Source organism: Diceros bicornis, chromosome 4 (assembly GCF_020826845.1).
Source record: "Diceros bicornis minor isolate mBicDic1 chromosome 4, mDicBic1.mat.cur, whole genome shotgun sequence".
In the NCBI taxonomy this organism is placed as follows: Eukaryota; Metazoa; Chordata; class Mammalia; order Perissodactyla; family Rhinocerotidae; genus Diceros; species Diceros bicornis.
This window is the reverse complement of record NC_080743.1, coordinates 34,878,510-34,899,980: the sequence shown is the minus strand read 5'-3', so window position 1 is coordinate 34,899,980 and position 21,471 is coordinate 34,878,510. Positions and strand designations below refer to the sequence as shown.

Here is a 21,471-nt window from a genome sequence, read left to right as displayed (position 1 = left end):
TAGTTGTTTTTACATCCATTCTTTTAGACGATTTAGTTCTATGAAAGAAATCTCTACATTGCTTCTCAGACACATAGAGTGGACTTAACATTCTGAATTAGGTAGGCTAATTTAGATTTTAACTTTGTCACAATATGCCCCCACTCACATTGTTCATTGTGAAATTTGGATCCTTGATGGACCTGTTTACTTTCTACATCCTTCTCTCTCCAAGGAGGGAGCAGTGGTGTAGAGAACATGGGTAAGAGAGAACATGGATACTGGAGTTAGATTTAGGTTCTAATCTTCGAAGTATACAGGATTTAGGGTACATTCCCTGGCCTCAGTTTCTTCATCTCTAAAATGAAGATAATATCTGCTTGTTGTAGGAATTATGTCAGAAGTAATATCTACCAGATTCTCACCAAATGTTTGTTTCTTTTTCTTTTTCTCCATGCTATGTCCCCTTTCTTCCCCCCTCTATAGTAAAACTGTAATCCTTTTCTTGCTTTTTGTCAAAGAAATTTCATTGCTTTCTATATATATCTCTTATGCTTAGTCTTAACTTTTCTGACTTTATCAGTCTCCTTATCCTTCTCTGGTTCTACCTATTTTTCTAAAACTCTTTCCGCCTAACTTGGCCACTCTCTAGATGAACACATGTTTTACCTCTAACCTGAGCCCCTCTAGGTTTTTGGTCACAGGCCTGCCAGGTTTGCCCCAGATCCTAGATGAAATGCTGACCTTACAAATGTGCTGTGTCCCAAAATTAATTTCTAATTCAGCTTGGAATTTCAGTTCCATTTTCTAATAGAAGCAATATTATAAATGGTGGTTCTGTTTCTAGGTCAAAAGCCTAGAAACAAAAGCATGTTTAACTCATAAATTAATTGAAATGTTTTATACTTGTAACAAAGTGAAAGAAAATAATGCCATTGTAATTCTAGTGATAAAATAAAATGAAAACAATATTGAGTAAGAAGTAGTTATTTACCTCAAACATAGTTTGTAGAATGTAGTTGGTGGAAATTCTGAAAGGAGAATTCAAGTGCTCTAGCGATTGCAGTGTTTTTAAATTATGGCTAATTAAAAATTTTTTTTTCTCATACAGAAGGTCACTGTGAGAATGCTAATTTATTAGCCATATTTATAGTTTTTGTTCAGCTTCACAAAAGAGAGAATAAGACATTTTCCATGGGTAAATCCATCTCCTATCTTCAAAATCCTCCCTAAGGCTTGGCTTGTTTGTTTTTTCTTTAGTTCTGAGAACTCTCCTTTTGTACTGAAATTCTTGATACTCCTAATTTAGAACTTGATTCAAGGCTGAAACTAAATGGTCTAAATATGCCATAAGATAATGTTTTTCAAACTGCAAGTTAAGATCCATTGGTAGGTTGTGAAATAACAATTCAGAAGGATGTAACCAGCATAAAAAACAGGAAGGAATAGAAAATGTATAAGTTTATCACATGTGGTTAAAGGTAAATAATGTCTCTTGAAATGTTTGGTGGGTCATAATCTAAAAATATTTCTTACTTTGGGTGTGGTTAAAAAATTAAATAAGCCCACTGAAGATAGCAAAAAAAAGTCCTTTTCCAAATTATTTAGATATTTTGTAGCAAACTCTTTTGGTTAAGGTTTTGCTTTTTTTATGGCTCTTTCTTCATAGTTAAGAAAACTTTGTTACCGCATACCTCTGCATCAATTAAGACACTCAGTGTGTGCTTACACTCATATCTTAGGTAATATAGAGTGGGTGTTTCTGCTGAATTCTCACGATTTTTGTGTGCATATTGACTTTTGAACTCCTTTGATGCCTTAATTTAAAATGAATGACTAACAAGAGCTAGAGCTTGGAAGCAATATGACTAGACTCGATTAGTTATTTACTAGCTTAATCATCTGAGATGGTTTCAAAAGATGTGCTTTCCTCCATTTTTTTCTTTTTCTCACATGTTTTTGGAGTAGTACAATAAAAAGACATTTAATGAGCAATTTATTAAAAAAATTCTTAATTAACACACTCCTTTTTTCTAGTGACTTTCTTACATCTAAATATTTTTCAATTGCATTCTTCTCATTTGATCTGAATTTTACTTTGTTGTAATAAATATAGTGTCCTATATTTATCATATATCACTTGCCTTTGTGGTCTACAATAACAATAATAATTACACATTCATCCAAGTACAAGAATTTGGTATTTAAATAATAAAGAATACATTTGTTTTGAAGTTTTATCTTTGCGTGAGATGTATGTAGAACACGGTATAAGCAGTCATTATTTTTTTTTTTTTACTAAATGCCTGTATTTCAGGCAAGAAAGAAAACTATATAAATCTCATCAGGTTTGGGAATATTTCAGTTAGAGAATCAGGGTAACCTCTCTTTTAATCTTTTAAACTAATAGATCCTTCTTTGTCCTGGGATGACAAAATGCAAGTTATGATATTTTTTGTTTTGTTCTCAATATTGTACCCAAGGTAGAATGTGAATATTAAAAACTTTAAAAAATTGTACAAAATTGGTGGAGTTTTCCCAGTGCTTGTAGGATGACCTCATAATTTAATGGCTCATTATCCACATTACAAAATTTTAACATATGTTTTCATGAATAACTCCCTATTCCCTTTGAAACTATGCAATCTTGGCATAGGTTGGCTAATGAATTAATGTATTAGTTTGAAAAAAGGCTGTCCCTTAAATCATTAACTAGAAAACCGTCATTAGCCATTATAATGAAAACAGAACTTCACCTTGACTGGTCAGCATCTGACCGAGGACAAAGAAATTGCTGTTGTCTACTTCTCTCTCTGACCTTATTTGTTATATTTTTCTAATGAATGACAGATAGTGGTGACTTAGTTACTTCTCTTTCCGGTCTTATACTTCTTGCTCTAATAATTCCCGATAGGCTTTTCCACTTTGCTTTCCGAAAATCGTGTTAGTGATGAAGGTGACCCTGAATTTATTCTGGTTCTCCTGCTATATTTTGCAAAAGAAGAAACTGAGACATAGATTAAGGGACTGGATTGACATTATTCAGCAACCTAGCGCATGACAGAGACTAGAAATCAAGTCTTGTTTCCACTTTCACCTGACAGGAAGTCAGTGCTAAATAAATATTTGTTAAACTGAACTAACTCTTTCCCTATATTTTCCTTTAGGTGAATGGCACATTATTGCATTTAATCTTCATAATAACTTGGCTAAGGTCATATGGTTAAAACTATGACCTTGATCCTCTCCAGTAAATCTTGCCTGGTCCCAAAAGCAGGTGTACCCCTAACAAAAGGACCTGGAAGCCATGTTTGAGTAGAAAAGTCTCCTACTACTCTACCCTTTAGAAGTTATTTTCTTAAATATTGTTTCCTATAATAGTTAACCATTTTCAAAGTTATGCTTTTCCTATGAGTCTACAGAGGAGTCTTTTGCTTCTTTTATGCTATAGATTTTTTAGAAGCTCTTGATTGATTCATTTGTTCCTCTTGCTCATCCTTAAATGGGAAAAGTTCTACCTAGCTTTGATATTTGATTAAAAATAGGGGTATAGAATACTGTACTATCTACAGGTATATAGATCCTGTAGTCCTATCTGTAAGATCCTATACTATCTACTCTGTAGCTGCTGGTATAATGTGCAGGGCTGGTTAAAGTGTGTAGCTCCCAGCACAATTTCTGGTATCTAGCAGGAATTCATGTAGTTTAGCTCTGGTCCAATGTGGGTTTATAATTTATATGATTATAAAAAGATAATTTGTTCTAGTGATTCTAAGGGTGCTTTTATTTTATCTATGACCAGATCTATGATATAGAAAACTCCATTTCTATGCAGAATGAACTGCTCCTTGGGGTCTTCCCATCTGCAGCCTGTCCACAGTATTGACTTTATTTATAGCCATGTAGCATGTCCCTGCCCATCTACCTCTAATCTTGTTGTATGCCATGATTTGCAGGTTCTGAATATATACATGAAGTGAATTGGTTGATGTGGGCTAGAAGAGGGTGGAACTGATGTAACATAGCTGGTTTTCTATTAGGTAGATGGTAAGAAGTAGATAAACTGGATGAGAGAAGAAAATTGCTTGGGCTGAGGATTGTGTTTCTTAATTCAGAAGTATCTGGGTTATAGGTAATAGAAATATTGTCTCTTGCAGTTGATTGCCTGTTATCCTCAGTTTTCAGTATTGCAAATTAAATTTCCCATCCTATTACAATGATTAGTTTAATGGGAATTTGGGAGAAGGCATATCAGAGATTTATTCAGGTGGTGATATTAAAATCCAGAAGAAACATTTCTTATTTGATCTTTAAGCTTTGTAGAATGAAGTGGAGTAAAACTTTTTGCTGTTATTGGACTAGTTCATTATTTCACAATCATGCTAATGAAAGCTAACATTTATTATCTTCTTTGTCAGACTTTGGGCTATATCTTCATTTTATTAAAATAACTTTGAAAGGAGGGTCTTAGTTTCTTCATTTTTCAGGTAAGAAAGGGGAGGCTTAAGTGACTTGTTTAAAGTCTCATAATTGGTAATTGGTAGAGCTGAGATTCAAATCCAGGTCAAACTTCATATATCACATTCTTTTTATTATGTATATTTGAGATACGATTAGCTGATTATTGAAAGCTAGTAGTTATCTAGAATTACTATCCTGTGATGTGAAAGCTTTTATATTTTAATTACATTTGAAAATAATGTGCTTTTAATCTTCTTTTTGAGATGGCAGTTCCTGGATTTACACTTGGTGCCTTCATACTTCTGTTGCACGTTAGTTCTGTGGCTAATTATCCCAATGGAAAAATAACAAATTCATGTCATAGAATGATTCCTGAGCATGGTCATAGCCCACAATCTGATCCTGTTCACCACATTTCAGTGAGTCAGATGACATTCAGACCAGGAGATCAGATTAAAGGTACTGTGGGGATTAACTATTTGTATTTTGAGTTTCCCTCTTTTACTGTACATTGACTCTTTATTACTATTGGATTTATACAGTTTCATTTAAATCTGTTCACCTATTTTCATAAGATACCATCATCTTATACTTCTCATTTTGTGTTTAACTACTACGGATGACTATATTACTTAAGTAGTATATCTACTCCCTATTCAGAACAGGTTTTAAAATATGTTTTTTTGTTATTTAATATATCTTCATTAACAGTACTATTAACTTAATAGAATAGGAAAATAAAGTTTATCTAGTTTAAGATATAATAAACCCTTATCCTTCTTGATATAGTATAATCTCTTGTGTTTCCCTGATTCTTCTGGCAAAATGTAAGCTGACTGTTAAAGGTATATCTATAACAGTATTTTAAAAACTATACTCTGCAACCCTAGAAATGCAAAATATTATTAGATACTCTAGCAAAAACAATGTATGGGGGCTGGCCCAGTGGTGTAGCAGTTAAGTTTGTGCGTTCTGCTTCAGCAGCCTGGGGTTCGCAGGTTGGGATCATGGGCACGGACCTACTCACCGCTCATCAAGCATCAGCACTCATTAAGCCATGCTGAGGCAGCGTCCCACATAGAAGAACTAGAAGGACTTACAACTAGGATATACAACTATGTATTGGGGCTTTGGGGAGTGAAAAAAAAAGAAAAAGAGGAGGATTGGCAACAGATGTTAGCTCAGGGCCAATCTTCCTCCAAAAAAATAAAATAAAATAAATTTACTTAAAGGAAAACAACAATGTATGGAAAAGTAAGTTTGGAACACTTTGTGTGTTATGTGTAACATACTTCTGAGAGTTTCATGCTGCACAGTAGGATGTTAAAGGCCCTGAGAGGTTTGCAGTAAAGAAACAAGTATTTACTTTTGTCAAGCATTTTTTGAACTAATTTGGCCCATGGACTGCCCCCTGACCATCACCTATCATTTTTTCCCCTGTGGAATGGCAACTAACATCTCATGGAATGAGTGTCCTGTAGAACACGGTTTAGAACTTTGTTGGATGATTTCTACTGTTCTCTCTCCTGGAGCAGTTTTGTATACATTCACCTAATTCTAACTGTGATATGCCTCTTCTAAACAGTTTCCTTTTTGAGATGTTAAACCTCTTATCTTTTTGTCTGTTTCTCAGTTACTTTGTCAGGGTTACCCTTTAAAGGCTTTCTCTTAGAAGCACGTGACACTGAGGATTTGAGTGGTTCTCCTATTGGCTCCTTCACATTGATTGACAGTCAAGTGTCACAGCTTCTGACCTGTGAAGATATACAGGTTTGTGTTTAGTTTGAAACTGATTTCTGTCTGTTTCCATGGGTCTTTTCAGTACAGGATGGTTGTTGCAAGATAACAACGACGTTACCCATGTTCTGCAGACATCTAAATAGATTCACAATGATCAAACTTTCCCCCTAATTTTACTACTGGCAATATATTTTTACACATCAGCATCCTAGAAAAAGTAGGACAGTAGCTTGAAGAGTTTATAGGTTTTGATATTTTGTATAATATTGACTCTTATTAGATTGATTTTTGAAGGGTGTTAATATTGAAGATAGAGTTCTAGAGTGGGACAGAGGTATAATTTTTGTCATGCATTCATTTAGTAAAAATTTCTTATACCAGGAACTGTCCTGGGTGCAAGGGATATGGTGATGAATGAGACTTACTCTTGTTTCTTGATGAACTCATAGCCTTACACATAAGTAAAACATATGGACATATGACATATGGTACATAAGTAGAACATATGAATATAGGACAGACACATATGTAGAACAGTGTGATAACCTAGATTAGAAGCATACACAGGGTGAGTGGGAAGCATAGCAGGGGTTGTCACACACAGGCTGGAGGGAATTGAGAGAGAGCTGCTTAGAGGAGGCGATCTCCACGCTAGGTCTCAAAGAATGAGTAGGGATTTGCCAGGTCCATAAAAGTGGGAAATAAGATTGTTCAAGAAAAAGGAATTACTAAAATATAATGCTACATATTCAGAGGCAGGAATTTTTTCTTTTGATGAATTGCCTATATTCTATTTATATCTATTAATGGAAGGAGTATAAATTTATAGTATAAATGAAATAATGAGCAGGCTCTATAGAGCATTAACACATCTAGTATTCATAACTTTCCTCACTTCTTAAATTTCTGCTGACTCTAATTGATTCATAGATCCAGCTGCTAATCTGGTGTCCACCAGTCAACATGCATTTATTGAGTATCTGAGTCCCTGATCTAAATAAAATAGTCTTTACCAGAATGCCAAGGTCATGAATAATAAATTACTTTGCAAAATAATAGTAGTTCCAGCCATGCTGAGCTATTGAGTGACTGAATGGTAGTTCTTTTCCATTTTATTTCAGGGATCAGCTGTGAGCCACACAAATCCATCCAAAAAAACAGAAATTAAAGTCTACTGGAATGCTCCCAGCAGTGCCCCGAATCATATACAGTTTCTGTGAGTAGAAGAGTTTATAACTTTGTAACTAGTATAATTGAAACAATAATGGTCTGTATCACTTTTTATACCTATTGGACATTCACCTGTTTTAGGAGAGGTCTGGTACAGTAATGACACTGCCTTAGTGATGTAAGTGGTCATTTTGCTTTTTTGTTTGTTTTTTCTACCTAACACAGGGCCTGGCACCTAACAGGCACTTAATAGACATTTGTTGAGTGAATGAAGTGTTTACACTGCCTTCACACTTATCGGAGCCATCAATTAATACTTGAGTCTATATGATATATGGACTAATATTTTTTTAGATTTGTTCTTGTCTTGGTAGGAGAATATGAAAAAAACAGACCTGCAATTTGGATGACTTTTTTGTAGTATTATGACTTGCAGATTAGATCGTTAGAAACGTAAGACCCTGCTTGCCCTCAGAATTGTGAAATTCAGCAGAATTAGAATGGCACTTCTGCCTTAATCCTATGTGCAAGGGGAAATGGAATGTCATAAAGCCATGTAATGATTCCTGAGTGGTGTTATAGACATGTATATATATATCTTAATTATTGTATTTTGGTCATATTGGCTTGTAACCTTTTTGAAATTTCAGGAGTACATTATTATATATCAGTTTCTGTATAGACTGCATCGTGTTCACCACCAATAGTATAGACACATATTTTAAGGGAAGAATTGCTCTCCTAATATGTCTCCATTTTTTACTTCACTTTGCGCACAGGTCCCCAGCACAGAGTAACACAGCTTTGCGCCTGTGTGTTGTGTGGAATGTGAAAAAGGGGATGTGACTCTTGTAAGAGCTGACAGTTGCTTATGCAGCCCCTATATTGCTTCTTGCTGTAGCTCCCTGCTACACATGCCCTTTGGAATAATTTGAACAGCACACTATGAAATGAGTAGTAGTAGTATATTCTTTATATGTCACGGAATAGAAATCTGTGCAGTTTAGTCCCTGGACCTGGCATTCAAGGCTGCTGTGACTATGCCCAAAGTACAGACAAGTAAGAGGAGAGAGAGCAAGAGAGAGAGAAATAAAGAGAGGGCAATAAAAGTTCGTTTAGTGATAGGATGGAACGCGGTCATTAGAGATTTGCCTCAGACAAAATTAGTAGTACTGTTAGGTACTATTAAGTCGTGTGTCCCTAGTTCATTCCTTTTTTTAAAAAAATTTTTTTTTCTTTTTGATTTGATTATGATGGGCCACCATCAGGGTTCTCTCTAATCTCACTGCTACTGCATTTCAGAGTCACAGTTGTTGAGAAGTATAAAATCTACTGGGTGAAGATTCCTGGTCCTATAATTTCACAACCAAACGCACTTCCTTTTACAACCCCTGAAACTACAATTGCACATTTGTCAACATTACCTCCAGTCTCCCATTTAACCAAATCAGTAAGTAACATTTTTATGGTTTCACCAAATGCAATCTAAAATAACAACTTCCTTGGAAATTGTGGTTCTATGCTTGGTGAAGTGTGTATGGAAGCAGCTGTACTGGGTCGTGATAGTGAGATTTTGGGTTCTCTGTGGGAAATCTGAAGGAAGTCTTCATTGCAACATTATGACTTATAGGTTAGAATAAAGGCAGTGCAAGACCCTGCATGTTCAAGGTGTGGTTATGACATTCACACACAGTCTATACTGGCAGTGGATATGTTTTCATTTGAAAATAAATCTGATGAAGCAGCAGCTTTCTTCCTTTTTTTTTTTTTTAAACACAGCCAAATATTAAACATGGAGAGGGAGCTTGAAGCTTAAGCTAAATTTAGACAAGATTTGGAGGAGAATCTTGAGATGGTGATATAACTCTTAGATCTCACTTCATGAAGACCAGTGAGTACTGGGGAATTCTATGTGCTGAACCATAGAAACTCTTTTGCAAGCTCATCAGCTAGAATTCCACTTAGGCCCTTTGATTCAAAAGAATTACAATTGAAGAAAACATATCTTAGATAGGGTAATGCATATTAGAAACATTAGAAAGGTTTTACTAAAAGCTATTCTGATAAATTAGACTTAGGGATTCAGAAGTGAATGTAATAAGAAATGTCTTAGGGCAGGTTGTTAACAGTTGAAAGAACAAACTTGGGCCTGAATCCTGACTTGTTGACTTTCGGGGTGACTTTGGACAAATTACTTAATTCTTAGTCTCAGTTTCTTCACCTATAAAATGAAAAATAATAATATCTAACTCTTAGATAGCATCACTATGAGAATTAAACAATGTGACGAATATAAGGTTTCTAACTGCTTTGCACTTAATAGATATCCAGTAATGTTAGTTCCTTTTTTCTTTTCCTTCCCTTTCTTATCTTTTTATAACTCACTGTTCTCTTAGGACAGACTACGTAAGGCACTTGTACTCCTGTGTAAAGTCTCATTTTGTTTTCCTTCTCTTCTACATTTTGCAAAATAGGACCATCATATTTGATTACATTAATATGAATGTGGCACTTTTGTTTGACCATACAATTAGGTCTATTATTTACATTAATTCTTAGTTTAGTCTTAACGCTTATGTATTTAAAATCTGCTTTAGGGGAATAAATAGTCACTTTGGACCTGAGCTTCCCAGTAGAAATCTGTTGACAAGATTGTTGTCTTTCCATATGTTCACATAAAAGGCGTTAGCTCTTGATAGAGCTTTTGTTCTGTCTTTGTGCCAAGTTTATAATCTCTGATTATAGAGAGGTTCATTCAGCATCATAGGATTATAGCGTTTGTAGAGCCAGAAGAGAACTCAGGGTCTACTTCGTTCAGTCCCTGTTGTATAGTTGAAGGTAAAGGGACCGTGAGAGAATAAGTGCTTTAGCAAACGTGATGGATTAAAGCAGAAAGCAGAGACCAAAACCCAAGTTTTCTGATTCCTAGTGGCTTATTCTCTTCACTCTACTGTGATTTCACTTTAAAGTCCCGTGAAATAATAAGAAATATGTGCATTGGTCTCTGTCTCCCATTCCTGCTAATATTTGGTCTTTGACCCTGGTTCCTGACTCAGAGCTCCTAAAACCCTTGGAATTTCTTTCCTAAGTGATAAGAGCACTCAGAGCATCTTTTGATCTAATGAGGTGACTCTTGTTTGGCTCCTGGATGGGGCCCGGTCACCAGAAAGACCAAGCCATGATTAGAAGCTTAGAACTTACAGCACCCCACTGCCTATTCTCCAGAGAGGAGAGAAAGGCTGAAAATTGAGTTAATAATTGATCATGCCTACGTGATGAAGCCTCCATAAAAATCCCAAAAGTATGGGATTTAGAGAGCTCCCAGGTTGCTGAACACGTGGAGGTGCTGGGAAGGTGGTGCCTCAGAGAGGTCATGGAAGCTTTGCACCCCTTCCCACATACCTTCCCCTATGCATCTCTTTCATCTGGCTGTTCGCGGATTGTATCCTTTTATAATAACAAATTCGTAATCTAGTAAGTAAACTGTTTTCCTGAGTTCTGTGAGCCATCCTAGCAAATTATCAAGCCCGAGGAGGGGATCATAGGAACCTCCAATTTATGGCTGATCAGTCAGAAGTACAGGTGACAATCTGGGACTTGTGATTGGCATCTGAAATGGGGACAGCCTTGTGGGACTGAGCCCTTACCTTGTGGGATCTGACACTAACTTCAGGTAGACAGTGTCAGAACGGAATTGAATTGTAGGACACTCAGTGTCCGCAGAGAATTGCAGAATTGCTTAGTGTGGGAAACACTCCCCATACATTTGGGGCCAGAAGTATTGGTAGAGTAGAAGAAGAAAAGAGTTTTTTCTATCCAGTTCTCGTTAAATCTGCTTACATAAAGTAATGTTTAGCTCTTTGCTGAAATGTACTGTCACAGCCCATTCTAACAAGATGACTGCTCATTTGCTCTGTCAAATTGTAGAGCTGACATTTTTTGACCTCTTCCTCTTATTTGCCATGCCAAGAAGCTCTGAATTAAATCATAGTAGATTATTCTTTTTTATCCCCACCTAGATTATTACTATTACTTGGAGTGGCAGTATATATGGGAGTAACCATTTTTTCTTATATTATTTTAATATCAAATTTGAACCTGAATTCTAGAAGCAGAGTCCAGGGTCTAAATATAAAAACTTGCTAAGGGTTGGTTTGTTTGCTTTTTAAAATTCCATCTCTGAAAACTAGAGGATACCTTTTAGAAAATAATGTCAATGTGGACTTCAGTATTCCCTGAGAAGTTTCTCAAAATTTACTGGAACTTTGCTCCAGAACATAATTAATGTGAAATATTGTGTGTATTAAAGGGACTGTTAATACTCATGCACAATTACAGTCCAACTAGTGTTGTGTCTTCCAAATTTTAATTAAAATTAATTAAGTTTAAAAGTTCACAAGCTGACTACTGCTCTGGTCATTTCTAATTTGGGACGTGTCTTTTGTTCTCTTATTTGAATCCTTATTATGAAAAAGTATTCTTGTTAAAACCTGTACTTCAGGGTAGCGGCTCTTCTGTCATTGGAAATGAACTGCTTGTTTGATAATTAAGACTTCCCCCCCCCCCGTCATTTTTCTAGTTCAATGCTTCAGACTGTGGAAACAAGAAGTTCTGTATTAGGAGTCCATTGAGCTGTGACCCAGAGAAGGAGCGTGCCTGTTTTTTCTTGTCCTTCACACGAGATGACCAGTCAGTGATGGTTGAAATGAGCGGTCCCAGTCAAGGCTACTTATCCTTTGCATTTTCTCATGACCGATGGATGGTTTGTATCTTGCACTTACATAATGGTAATGAAAGGAGAATCACTGGAGTGAGGGCTAATCAATGGCAGTTGAGCTGTTTGTTCCAGAGTCGAATTATCGTACTGAAGCGGGGAATGGGAAGGGAAGGGAAGGAGAAACTAAGAACAGATTCTAAGTTAAACAGCTTTGAGTGTTTCAGGTTTTTAACAGTTGGGCAATTACATACCTCTAAGAACAGGCTGTCTGTCGTAAGGAAAGTTAGGAAAATTATTTTATTTCCAGTGGATTTGCTACTTTATCTTTCTGTCCATCTCTGTCTGTCTATCTCTCTGTGATAAAGCAGGAAGTGCAGTTAAAAGAAAATTGCTGTGCATAAAATCTCATGTAGTTTGCGAAGCCTTTCAAATCATAGTTGTTTTCTCACGTGGTCAGCAACTACCGCATGGGTTGCTGCTCTTGGTCTCCCCCTTTTGGTAGTCATTGGTGCCTTTCCTAAACAGAGAATTAAACCTTGCATGTCCAGGCAAAAATGTATTCTTTACCAGTAGGTTCCTTTGTCAGATCTACAGAAGGCAGCGTTTGTTTTAAACTGATTCTTGCTCTCCTTGGTAGTGCTGAGTGGATTAAAGGATTCTGTAGGTGGCAGCCTTGTGCTGTGGTGTGGAAAAGCAGAGTGCGGCATTAGCATCCTGATTTTCCAGGAACAAGGAAGAGGGTATTGTGGCCAGGGAACGCGTCAGTCCTGTTCAAGCAGAGTTGGCAGTGGGGGGCGGGGATTACTCCAAATGGAGACAGTCTCTTACTTCCACATTAGCAAAGGCAAGGAGTCTTTTCCTGAGAGTTTTCTTCCTGTCAGGTTTTAAACTTAACATCACTTCTTTAGGGAATTGTATCTCGAAAAAAAGAAGAAGAACTCTGAGGTTCTGTGATAGAAGAACTCATGTTTTCCCTAAAAGTGCACTCTGATCACATTGGTCCTTGTACACTGATTGCAAGTATTGCAGGAAGCCAAGTGTAAATTTTTTGGGGGGGATGACGTTACAATGTATTCATATGACCTATGTATTTTACCAAATAGTTCTAGAATGCACTTGTCATCCTTTTTCATTAAACAAAGGATATACCTTAAACCTCTGAGATACAAGATACCATATAAGACATTAAGAATATACGTATAAGAAATTATGACTCCATTTTAAAGTTGCTTTTCTGGGAAATTTTATACTTGCCCAGATGATGCTGCAGTTGTTCAAAACATTTTCATTTCCCTTTTGTAATTGGCATCAGACCTTTAGCATATTCTTTTGGGTATTCTCAGTTCTGGCAAAAATGAACCAAGTTTGGGGCATAAGGTGGATAATGAGGCTAAGTTAAAAATAAAATCTGACTACAAAGCAATAAGGAAAGATGGTGGTAGTGGTGATTGTTGTGTGAATGTGATGGAACTGGCTGTGAAGGAAATTCTTAAGATGAGTCTGACAAGGATTAACAAAGGTAGCCTTGTTGGGGTAAGTGTGTAGTTTCATTAGGGTTCATGTCTAAGGTACTGTACTCGCTTAGATATGTGTTCTAGTCACTTAAATAAAAAACATTCCAGTCACTTTATAGCCAAACTTCATGCAATAGAATACTAACACATTTCCTTTTCCGATCACATAAAATCTGTCAGCAAGTGGAAAAGACACTATTGTTGCATTGAGTGTGGTGATGAGGACCCTACAAGTAGACCAGTTATTTCTCTTTTAAGTTGTAGGCATAGAAGGCACAAAAGTGTTTATCTCTAATTCAAGATAATATTTATCTTACTTAGAAATGTTATGTCTCTAGTATAGTACTCATCAAAAATGTTTATAAAAAAGATTTAATTATGCAGGTGCAGTTGATTTATAGAGCAATCCTATTTAATGATTAAATTAATCTGTACACCTGTCTGCCTAAATTGGGGAAAATAAATCATCCTCAAAAAATATTTTTAAAGTGATTATTTCTATTTTTGGTTATTTTTAAATTTTTAGGGTATTTTTATGACTTGCTATTTCTTTTCACTATGTAGTGTAAATTTAAATACTTAAGATATCTGATGTTATGAATACTGATTAGATAAACTAAATTATACCTTTTTTTTCAACTGGGCTTGTAAATTAATGCTAGCAGTTGTTTTGGTATTAGACCTCATCACTAAAATTGATGAAAAATATAGTTGTCCATATTTTTTGCTAACAATGATGTGCTAGTGTTTGAATTTTAACTGAATTTCAAAGTATACACATCTTCCCCATCTCAGATATTTTTTTGTGTGTGTGAGGAAGATCAGCCCTGAGCTAGCATCCAATGCCAATCCTCCTTTTTGCTGAGGAAGATTGGCCCTGGGCTAACATCTGTGCACATCTTCCTCTACTTTATGTGGGACGACGCCACAACATGGCTTGACAAGCGGTGTGTCGGTGCACGCCTGGGATCCGAACCTGCAAACCCTCCGGCCGCTGAAGTGGAGCGCGCACACTTAACTGCTGCACCACCGGGAAGGCCCCTCAGATATTTTGTTAAATGATATAAAGTATATCAAGTATACACACTATATCAGCTTCTGTTTTTTTCCTTCTCCTGCTCAGTATTATCTTGTTCTATACACAATTTGTCAATGCTTAAATTCCAGAATGTTCCCAGTCCTGGCCTCTCTTGTACTCCAGATTGGGATTTCCAGCTGCCAGCTGGTCTCATCCAGATGAGTGTTCTTGGACAACACAAACCATCACCCATAAAACTGAACTTATTATCTTCCCTCCTAATGTCCTCCAGGCTCCCCATTCTTGGGGATCAACAACAGTATTAAAAAAGTAGCTACCATTATTGATTTCTTGCTTCGTTTCAGATACTGTCCTGGGCAATTTTGTAGACTGTCTCATTCATTGCTGCCACCATCTTCTCTGGTGTTCAGGGAAATTTTGGTTGTGACTTTGACTTTTCCTTTTTATTCACCTCTAAGGTCCTTTTTCCTTCTACCCACCTCCAACTTTTTGTTTTGAAAAGTTTTAAACTTATATGAATGTTGAAAGAATACTACAACAAACATCAGTAAGCCCATTCACCCACGTTTGCCACTTTCTCTTTCTCTCTTTCTGTGTGTGTGTGTGTGTGCGTATAGACTGATTTATGAGGCGCATATAAACACATTTTTTTCTTGAACTATTTGAAAGTTAAGTTGTAGATATATCATGACATTTTATCTCTAAAGTTTTCGGCATGTATCTCCTAAGAACAAGGACATTCTCCTACATTTACCATAATATCTATAGCACTTTGAGAAAACTTAACAACGACATAATTTTATGCCATATTCAATCTATAGTCCTAGTTCTCCAGCTGTCCCAATAAAGTCCTTTATGGCTGTTTTTTTTAAAAAAAATTTCTCATCCAAGATCCAGTCACTTATCACTCAATGTGTTTAATTGTTATCTCTCTTTAATCTCTTTTACTTTTGGAACAGTTACTCTACCTTTTTTCTTGATTTTTTTTTTCAGGCCAATTATTTTGTAGAATGTAGAATTTGTATAATAGATTCAGGTTAAAATTTTTGGCACAAATACTACATAAGGGATGTGTTTCTATCTCAGTGCATCATATCTAAAGAGGTGCATAATGCCAAATTGTTCCATTATTGATGATTCTGTTTGATCACTGGTATGTGTCAGATTTCTCCATTGTGAAGGTATATTTTATCTTTTTAATTAATAAGTCATCTGTGGTGTGATACTTTGACTCTGTATGAATATTCTGTTCCTCAATAACATTTTACCAAATGACTTTAGCATTCGTTGATGTTCCTTCCCTGAATCAGTTGGCATTCTTTTGAAAAGAAGAGTTTTCTTTTCTCTGCATCTCTCCTCCCCTTTTGGAGTAACACTATGGATGAACAGATTCTTTTTGTCTATTGTGTTATAGTTTATTACCATCATTCTTCTTATAGATGCTCATATTGACCCGAATGTGGCCAATGGCAGCCCCTTCAAGCTGGTTTCTGCGTTCTTTTGATGTGTCTCCATTAGTTTTTGAGCATGTCCTTGTTTTCTGGTGTAACAAGATGTTTTCCACTCATCTTATACTTTCATGCATTTCCTCATTTCTCAAACGAGCTCTGTTTCCTTTTAATAGGAGTAGTATTTAGAAGTCAAGATTTGAGTGCTAATATGTTCACTGCTACTGATCTTCCAGATACTTTTGATTCTATCCTGGATACGCTTCTTTCATTCTCTTTGTTGCATTGTCACTATTTCTGACTTGGCTTCTACCTTTATTGTCTTCTTTCTGGACCACTGCAGTAATCCTCACTAGTTCTCCTGCCTCCATGATTGCTCTTCTCCATTTCGTCTTTCAACGAGCCACGGTTGAGATCATCTCAATCCTATTCCCCAAAACCTTTGATGAACATTTAGTAGTTACAGAAAAATGTTCTTTTTCTTTATCGTGACTTTCAAAACTCTTCAAAATCTTTATTGGTATTTCTGGCCTTACTTTGTATATGTGCTAGCTAACAAAACTACTGATTTCCTAAAATTTTCATATATTTTTGTATTTCTTTATCTTTGGTCCTGGAAGTTCCTCAGTTGGGAAAACTTTTCCTTTAATCTCAGCTCTACCTTATTCACATATAAGTATTTTTTATTCTCTAAGGCCTAGTTAATTATTATCTTTTCTGATAAATCTTTTCAATCCTTTGGCCCTATATAATTTGTCTTTCCATAGCTCTTTGTCCAAGTCTCTGTTTTATCATATTTCACGTATTATTACAACCATCTGTCTCCTCCATTAAAACAGTCTTTGATTGTAAGAACCGTCTAGTCATCTTTATTTCTCCCACAGTATCCTCACAATGTTTTTTCACAGAGTGTATTCTAAATACTTGAAGCAAGAGGAACAAATTGGGGAAGGAGGTTCAGTCCAATTCAGGGGTTTGGTGGAACTTCTTACATGCGTGATTCCATGCTCCAAAATTGGGTTTCTAGAACTACCTGGAGCCTAAGAGTGTAATAGCACTTTCTCTTACCCTTCATGGTGAGAATTGAGAGTTACCTCTTCTCCATCCCTGTCATCCTCTCCAATATTTGAGAGGTCTACCTGCAATCATTTAGTATGGTAGTTGACTTCTTATCATTAGTTTGCCTCAAAATCAACCATTTTGTTATATTAAAAATTTGTTTTAAATAACAAAAGAATTCTTATGCCTCATTGATGATACACATTCTAGAAAACACAAATTGTTTGTTTAAATCAGAGATCAGTAAACTTTTTCTGTAATGGTCCGATAGTAACTACTTTAGAATTTGTGGGCATATGGTCTCTGTTGCAACTACTGAACTCTGTTGTAGTGCTAAAGCAGCCATAGAAAATCTATAAATTAATAGGTGTGGCTGTGTTTCAATAAAACTTTGTTTATGGACACTAAAATTTGGGTTTCATATATTTTTACTCATCATGAAATATTCTTCTTCTAATTTTTAAAAAACATTTATACAAATAAAAACTATTCTTAGCCTTTGGGCTGTAGAAAAACAGGCATCAAGCTGAATTTGGTCTGTGTGGCATAGTTTGTCAATTCCTGGTGTAAATCATGATGACTCCAAATTTCTTGAGTTGGGCTAATTCTGATTTGAATATAAGATGTGTAACAGTGAATAATTGCTTTGCTAAGGTTATATACTTGAGAGTTCTTGGAAGTGGAACTTTAAAAAAAAATTAAAACATCTTCGAATATCTTATTGATATATATAGCAAAATTTATTATAACTTCTTGGATCTTGTGTAAGGAGTTTAGTGACTAAAGCACATAAAAGACCTTGTTAGATAGTTTATGGAGAACAATTTAGAATAGGTCAAAGAACCAAAACTATACATGATAGCTTAAAATCCAGATTATTCATTTGTACCATCACTTAAATGTGCTTTGAAAATGCAGTCTGCCCTCTGGTAGTCACTTTAAATAAGGTCTAACTTTTAGAGTTAAGAAATATTGGAGACTAAAGGATAGATGAAAAATTTTTTTTTTTTTAAACAAAGTGTTTTTTTATTTTATTTTATTTATTTATTTTTTCCCCCAAAGCCCCAGTAGATAGTTGCATGTCACAGCTGCACATCCTTCTAGTTGCTGTATGTGGGACGCAGCCTCAGCGTGGCCGGAGAAGCGCGTCCGTGCGCGCCCGGGATCCGAACCCGGGCCGCCAGCAGCGGAGCGCGCGCACCTAACCGCTAAGCCACGGGGCCGGCCCTGGATAGATGAAAATTATACTGACAAAAAAATGCCTCCTTGAGCTCAGACATTTTGGTCTCAATATGTAACAGTAAATCTATTGCGTGTGTACAGTATTAGCAATATTTGATTTCAGTGTCTTCCATCTTAAAAATTACTCCCCAGAACCCAATATAATGGAGTGGATTTATAGTTATGGAAATTTGTGGGACATAGATATTTATTTACAAATAAATATCTGGAACAATGTTATGATAAGTTCAGTGACAAAGGGTGACAAAACTGTATATTTTCCCATTTGGGGAGAAAAAATAGGCATAAATATAAATAGGTTTGGATGAATATATATGAAAGCCTTAAAGTGATGTTCAATTGGTGATGGGTTTATGGGCATATAAATGTGTTATGTCTATTTTAATCTATTTTTTTATGCTGAAATTGTATTGCTTTTATATTATAACAAAATTATTTTTAATTAATAAATTGGATAGCCAATTCTCTCGAATTCATAGTGTCATTTAAGAATGAGTTGGTAAATTATGTTTTAAAAGCATCAAGTGCTGGGCCAGCCCCGTGGCATAGTGGTTAAGCGCGCACGCTCTGCTGCTGGCGGCCCAGGTTCGGATCCCAGGCGTGGACTGACGCACCATTTGTCAGGCCATGCTGTGGCAGCGTCCCACATAAAGTGGAGGAAGATGGGCACGGATGTTGGCTCAGGGCCAGTCTTCCTCAGCAAAAAGAGGAGGATTGGCATGGATGTTAGATCAGGGCTGATCTTCCTCCCCAAAATAAATAAATAAATAAAAGCATCAAGTGCTATTTTATTTATTAAAGACTTAAAAAAACAAAATATTGAAATTCCTTTGAACTTTTCTTATTCATGATTGTTTTTCAGGGTGATGATGATGCTTATCTGTGTATTCGTGAAGAGCAGACTGTGTACATACAACCTTCTCATTTGATGGGGCGAAGTCACCCTGTAATGGACTCCAGGGTATGTGTGAAAATTCTGGGAACCTCCACCTGGCTGGTCTACCTTCTGGCTATGTGACTGACAGTGGCAAGGCTGTGCTGCAAAACAGCTTCCAAACCCACAGTAGCAGAGCCCAAGCAGGGGCCTGGCAACAGCATTCTTCTCTTATAATAATCTGGGAGAAACTTTTCTGCATTTTATTTTATTTTATTTTTTTATTTTTTTTTTCCTTTCTTTTTTTTTTTTTTTTTGATTTTTATTGATATTTTAATGGTTTCTAACATTGTGAAATTTTGGGTTGTACATTTTTGTTTGTCCATCACCCCATATATGACTCCCTTCACCCCTTGTGCCCACCCCCCACCCCCACTTCCCGGGTAACCACAGTCCAGTTTTCTCTGTCCATGTGTTGGTTTATATTCCACATATGAGTGAGATCATACAGTGTTTGTCTTTCTCTTTCTGGCTTATTTCACTTAACATAATACGCTCCAGGCCCATCCATGTTGTTGCAAATGGGACGATTTTGTCTTTTTTTATGGCTGAGTAGTATTCCATTGTATATATATACCACATTTTCTTAATCCAATCATCAGTCGAGGGACACTTAGGTTGCTTCCACTTCTTGGCTATGGTGAATAATGCTGCAATGAACATAGGGGTGCATAAGCCTCTTTGGATTGTTGATTTCAGGTGCGTTGGATAGATTCCCAGTAGTGGGATGGCTGGATCATAGGGCATCTCTATTTTTAATTCTTTGAGGAATCTCCATACCGTTTTCCATAGAGGCTGCACCAATTTGCATTCCCACCAGCTGTGTATGAGGGTTCCTGTTTCTCCACATCCTCTCCAACATTTGTTGTTTTTTGTCTTGGTGATTATAGCCATTCTAACGGGCGTGAGGTGGTATCTTAGTGTTGTTTTGATTTGCATTTCCCTGATGATTAGTGATGTTGAGCATCTTTTCATGTGCCTATTGGCCATCTGTATATCTTCCTTGGAGAAGTGTCTGTTCATTTCCTCTGCCCATTTTTTGATCGGGTTGTTTGTTTTTTTGTTGTTCAATTGTGTGAGTTCTTTATATATTATGGAGATCAACCCCTTGTCAGATGTATGTTTTGCAAATATTCTCTCCCAGCTGGTTGGTTGTTTGTTCATCTTGATTCTGATTTCATTTGTCTTATAAAAGCTCTTTAGTCTGATAAAGTCCCACTTGTTTATTTTTTCTTTAGTTTCCCTAGTCTGGGTAGGCATGTCATCCGAAAAGATTCCTTTAAACCCAATGTCAAATAGTGTGTTGCCTATATTTTCTTCTATGACTTTTATAGTTTCAGGTCTCACCTTCAGGTCTTTGATCCATTTTGAGTTAATTTTTGTGAATGGCGATAGCACATGGTCCACTTTCATTCTTTTGCATGTGGATGTCCAGTTTTCCCAACACCATTTATTGAAGAGACTTTCCTTTCTCCATTGCATGTCCTTAGCACCTTTGTCGAAAATTAGCTGTCCGTATATGTGTGGTTTTATTTCTGGGCTTTCAATTCTGTTCCATTGATCTGTGTGTCTGTTTTTGTACCAGTACCATGCTGTTTTGATTACTATTGCTTTGTAGTATGTTTTGAAGTCAGGAATTGTGATGCCTCCTGCTTTGTTCTTTTTCTTTAGGATTTCTTTAGCTATTCGGGGTCTTTTGTTGCCCCATATAAATTTTAGTATTCTTTTTTCTATTTCTGTGAAGAATGTCATTGGGATTCTGATTGGGATTGCATTGAATCTGTAGATTGCTTTAGGTAATATAGACATTTTAACTATGTTTATTCTTCCAATCCACGTGCATGGGATATCTTTCCATTTCTTTATGTCATCGTAGATTTCCCTCAATAATGTCTTGTAGTTCTCATTGTATAGGTCCTTCACCTCCTTGGTAAGATTTATTCCTAGGTATTTTATTTTTTTTGATGCAATTGTAAATGGTATTATCTTTTTGAGCTCTCTTTCTGTTAGTTCATTATTAGCATATAGAAATGCAACTGATTTTTGGAGATTGATTTTGTACCCTGCAACTTTGCTGTAGTTGTTGATTGTTTCTAACAGTTTTCCAACAGATTCTTTAGGGTTTTCTATATATACAATCATGTCATCTGCAAATAGTGAGAGTTTCA

General features: G+C 36.2%; 1 protein-coding gene across 2 annotated transcripts in view; it reads left to right on the top strand.

Moving 5' to 3' along the window:
* FRRS1 (ferric chelate reductase 1) overlaps window positions 1-21,471 on the top strand; it is a 53,924-nt gene that overhangs the window by 5,219 nt on the left and 27,234 nt on the right. Inside the window, exons 2-7 of one of the 2 annotated variants that reach the window (XM_058538614.1) lie at window positions 4,704-4,899; window positions 6,074-6,210; window positions 7,302-7,396; window positions 8,653-8,800; window positions 11,930-12,112; window positions 19,232-19,330. In XM_058538614.1, the coding sequence (XP_058394597.1) occupies window positions 4,704-4,899; window positions 6,074-6,210; window positions 7,302-7,396; window positions 8,653-8,800; window positions 11,930-12,112; window positions 19,232-19,330 (858 nt within the window). The remainder of the gene's footprint in view (window positions 1-4,703; window positions 4,900-6,073; window positions 6,211-7,301; window positions 7,397-8,652; window positions 8,801-11,929; window positions 12,113-19,231; window positions 19,331-21,471) is intronic. The other variant, XM_058538615.1, reaches the window with a different exon arrangement.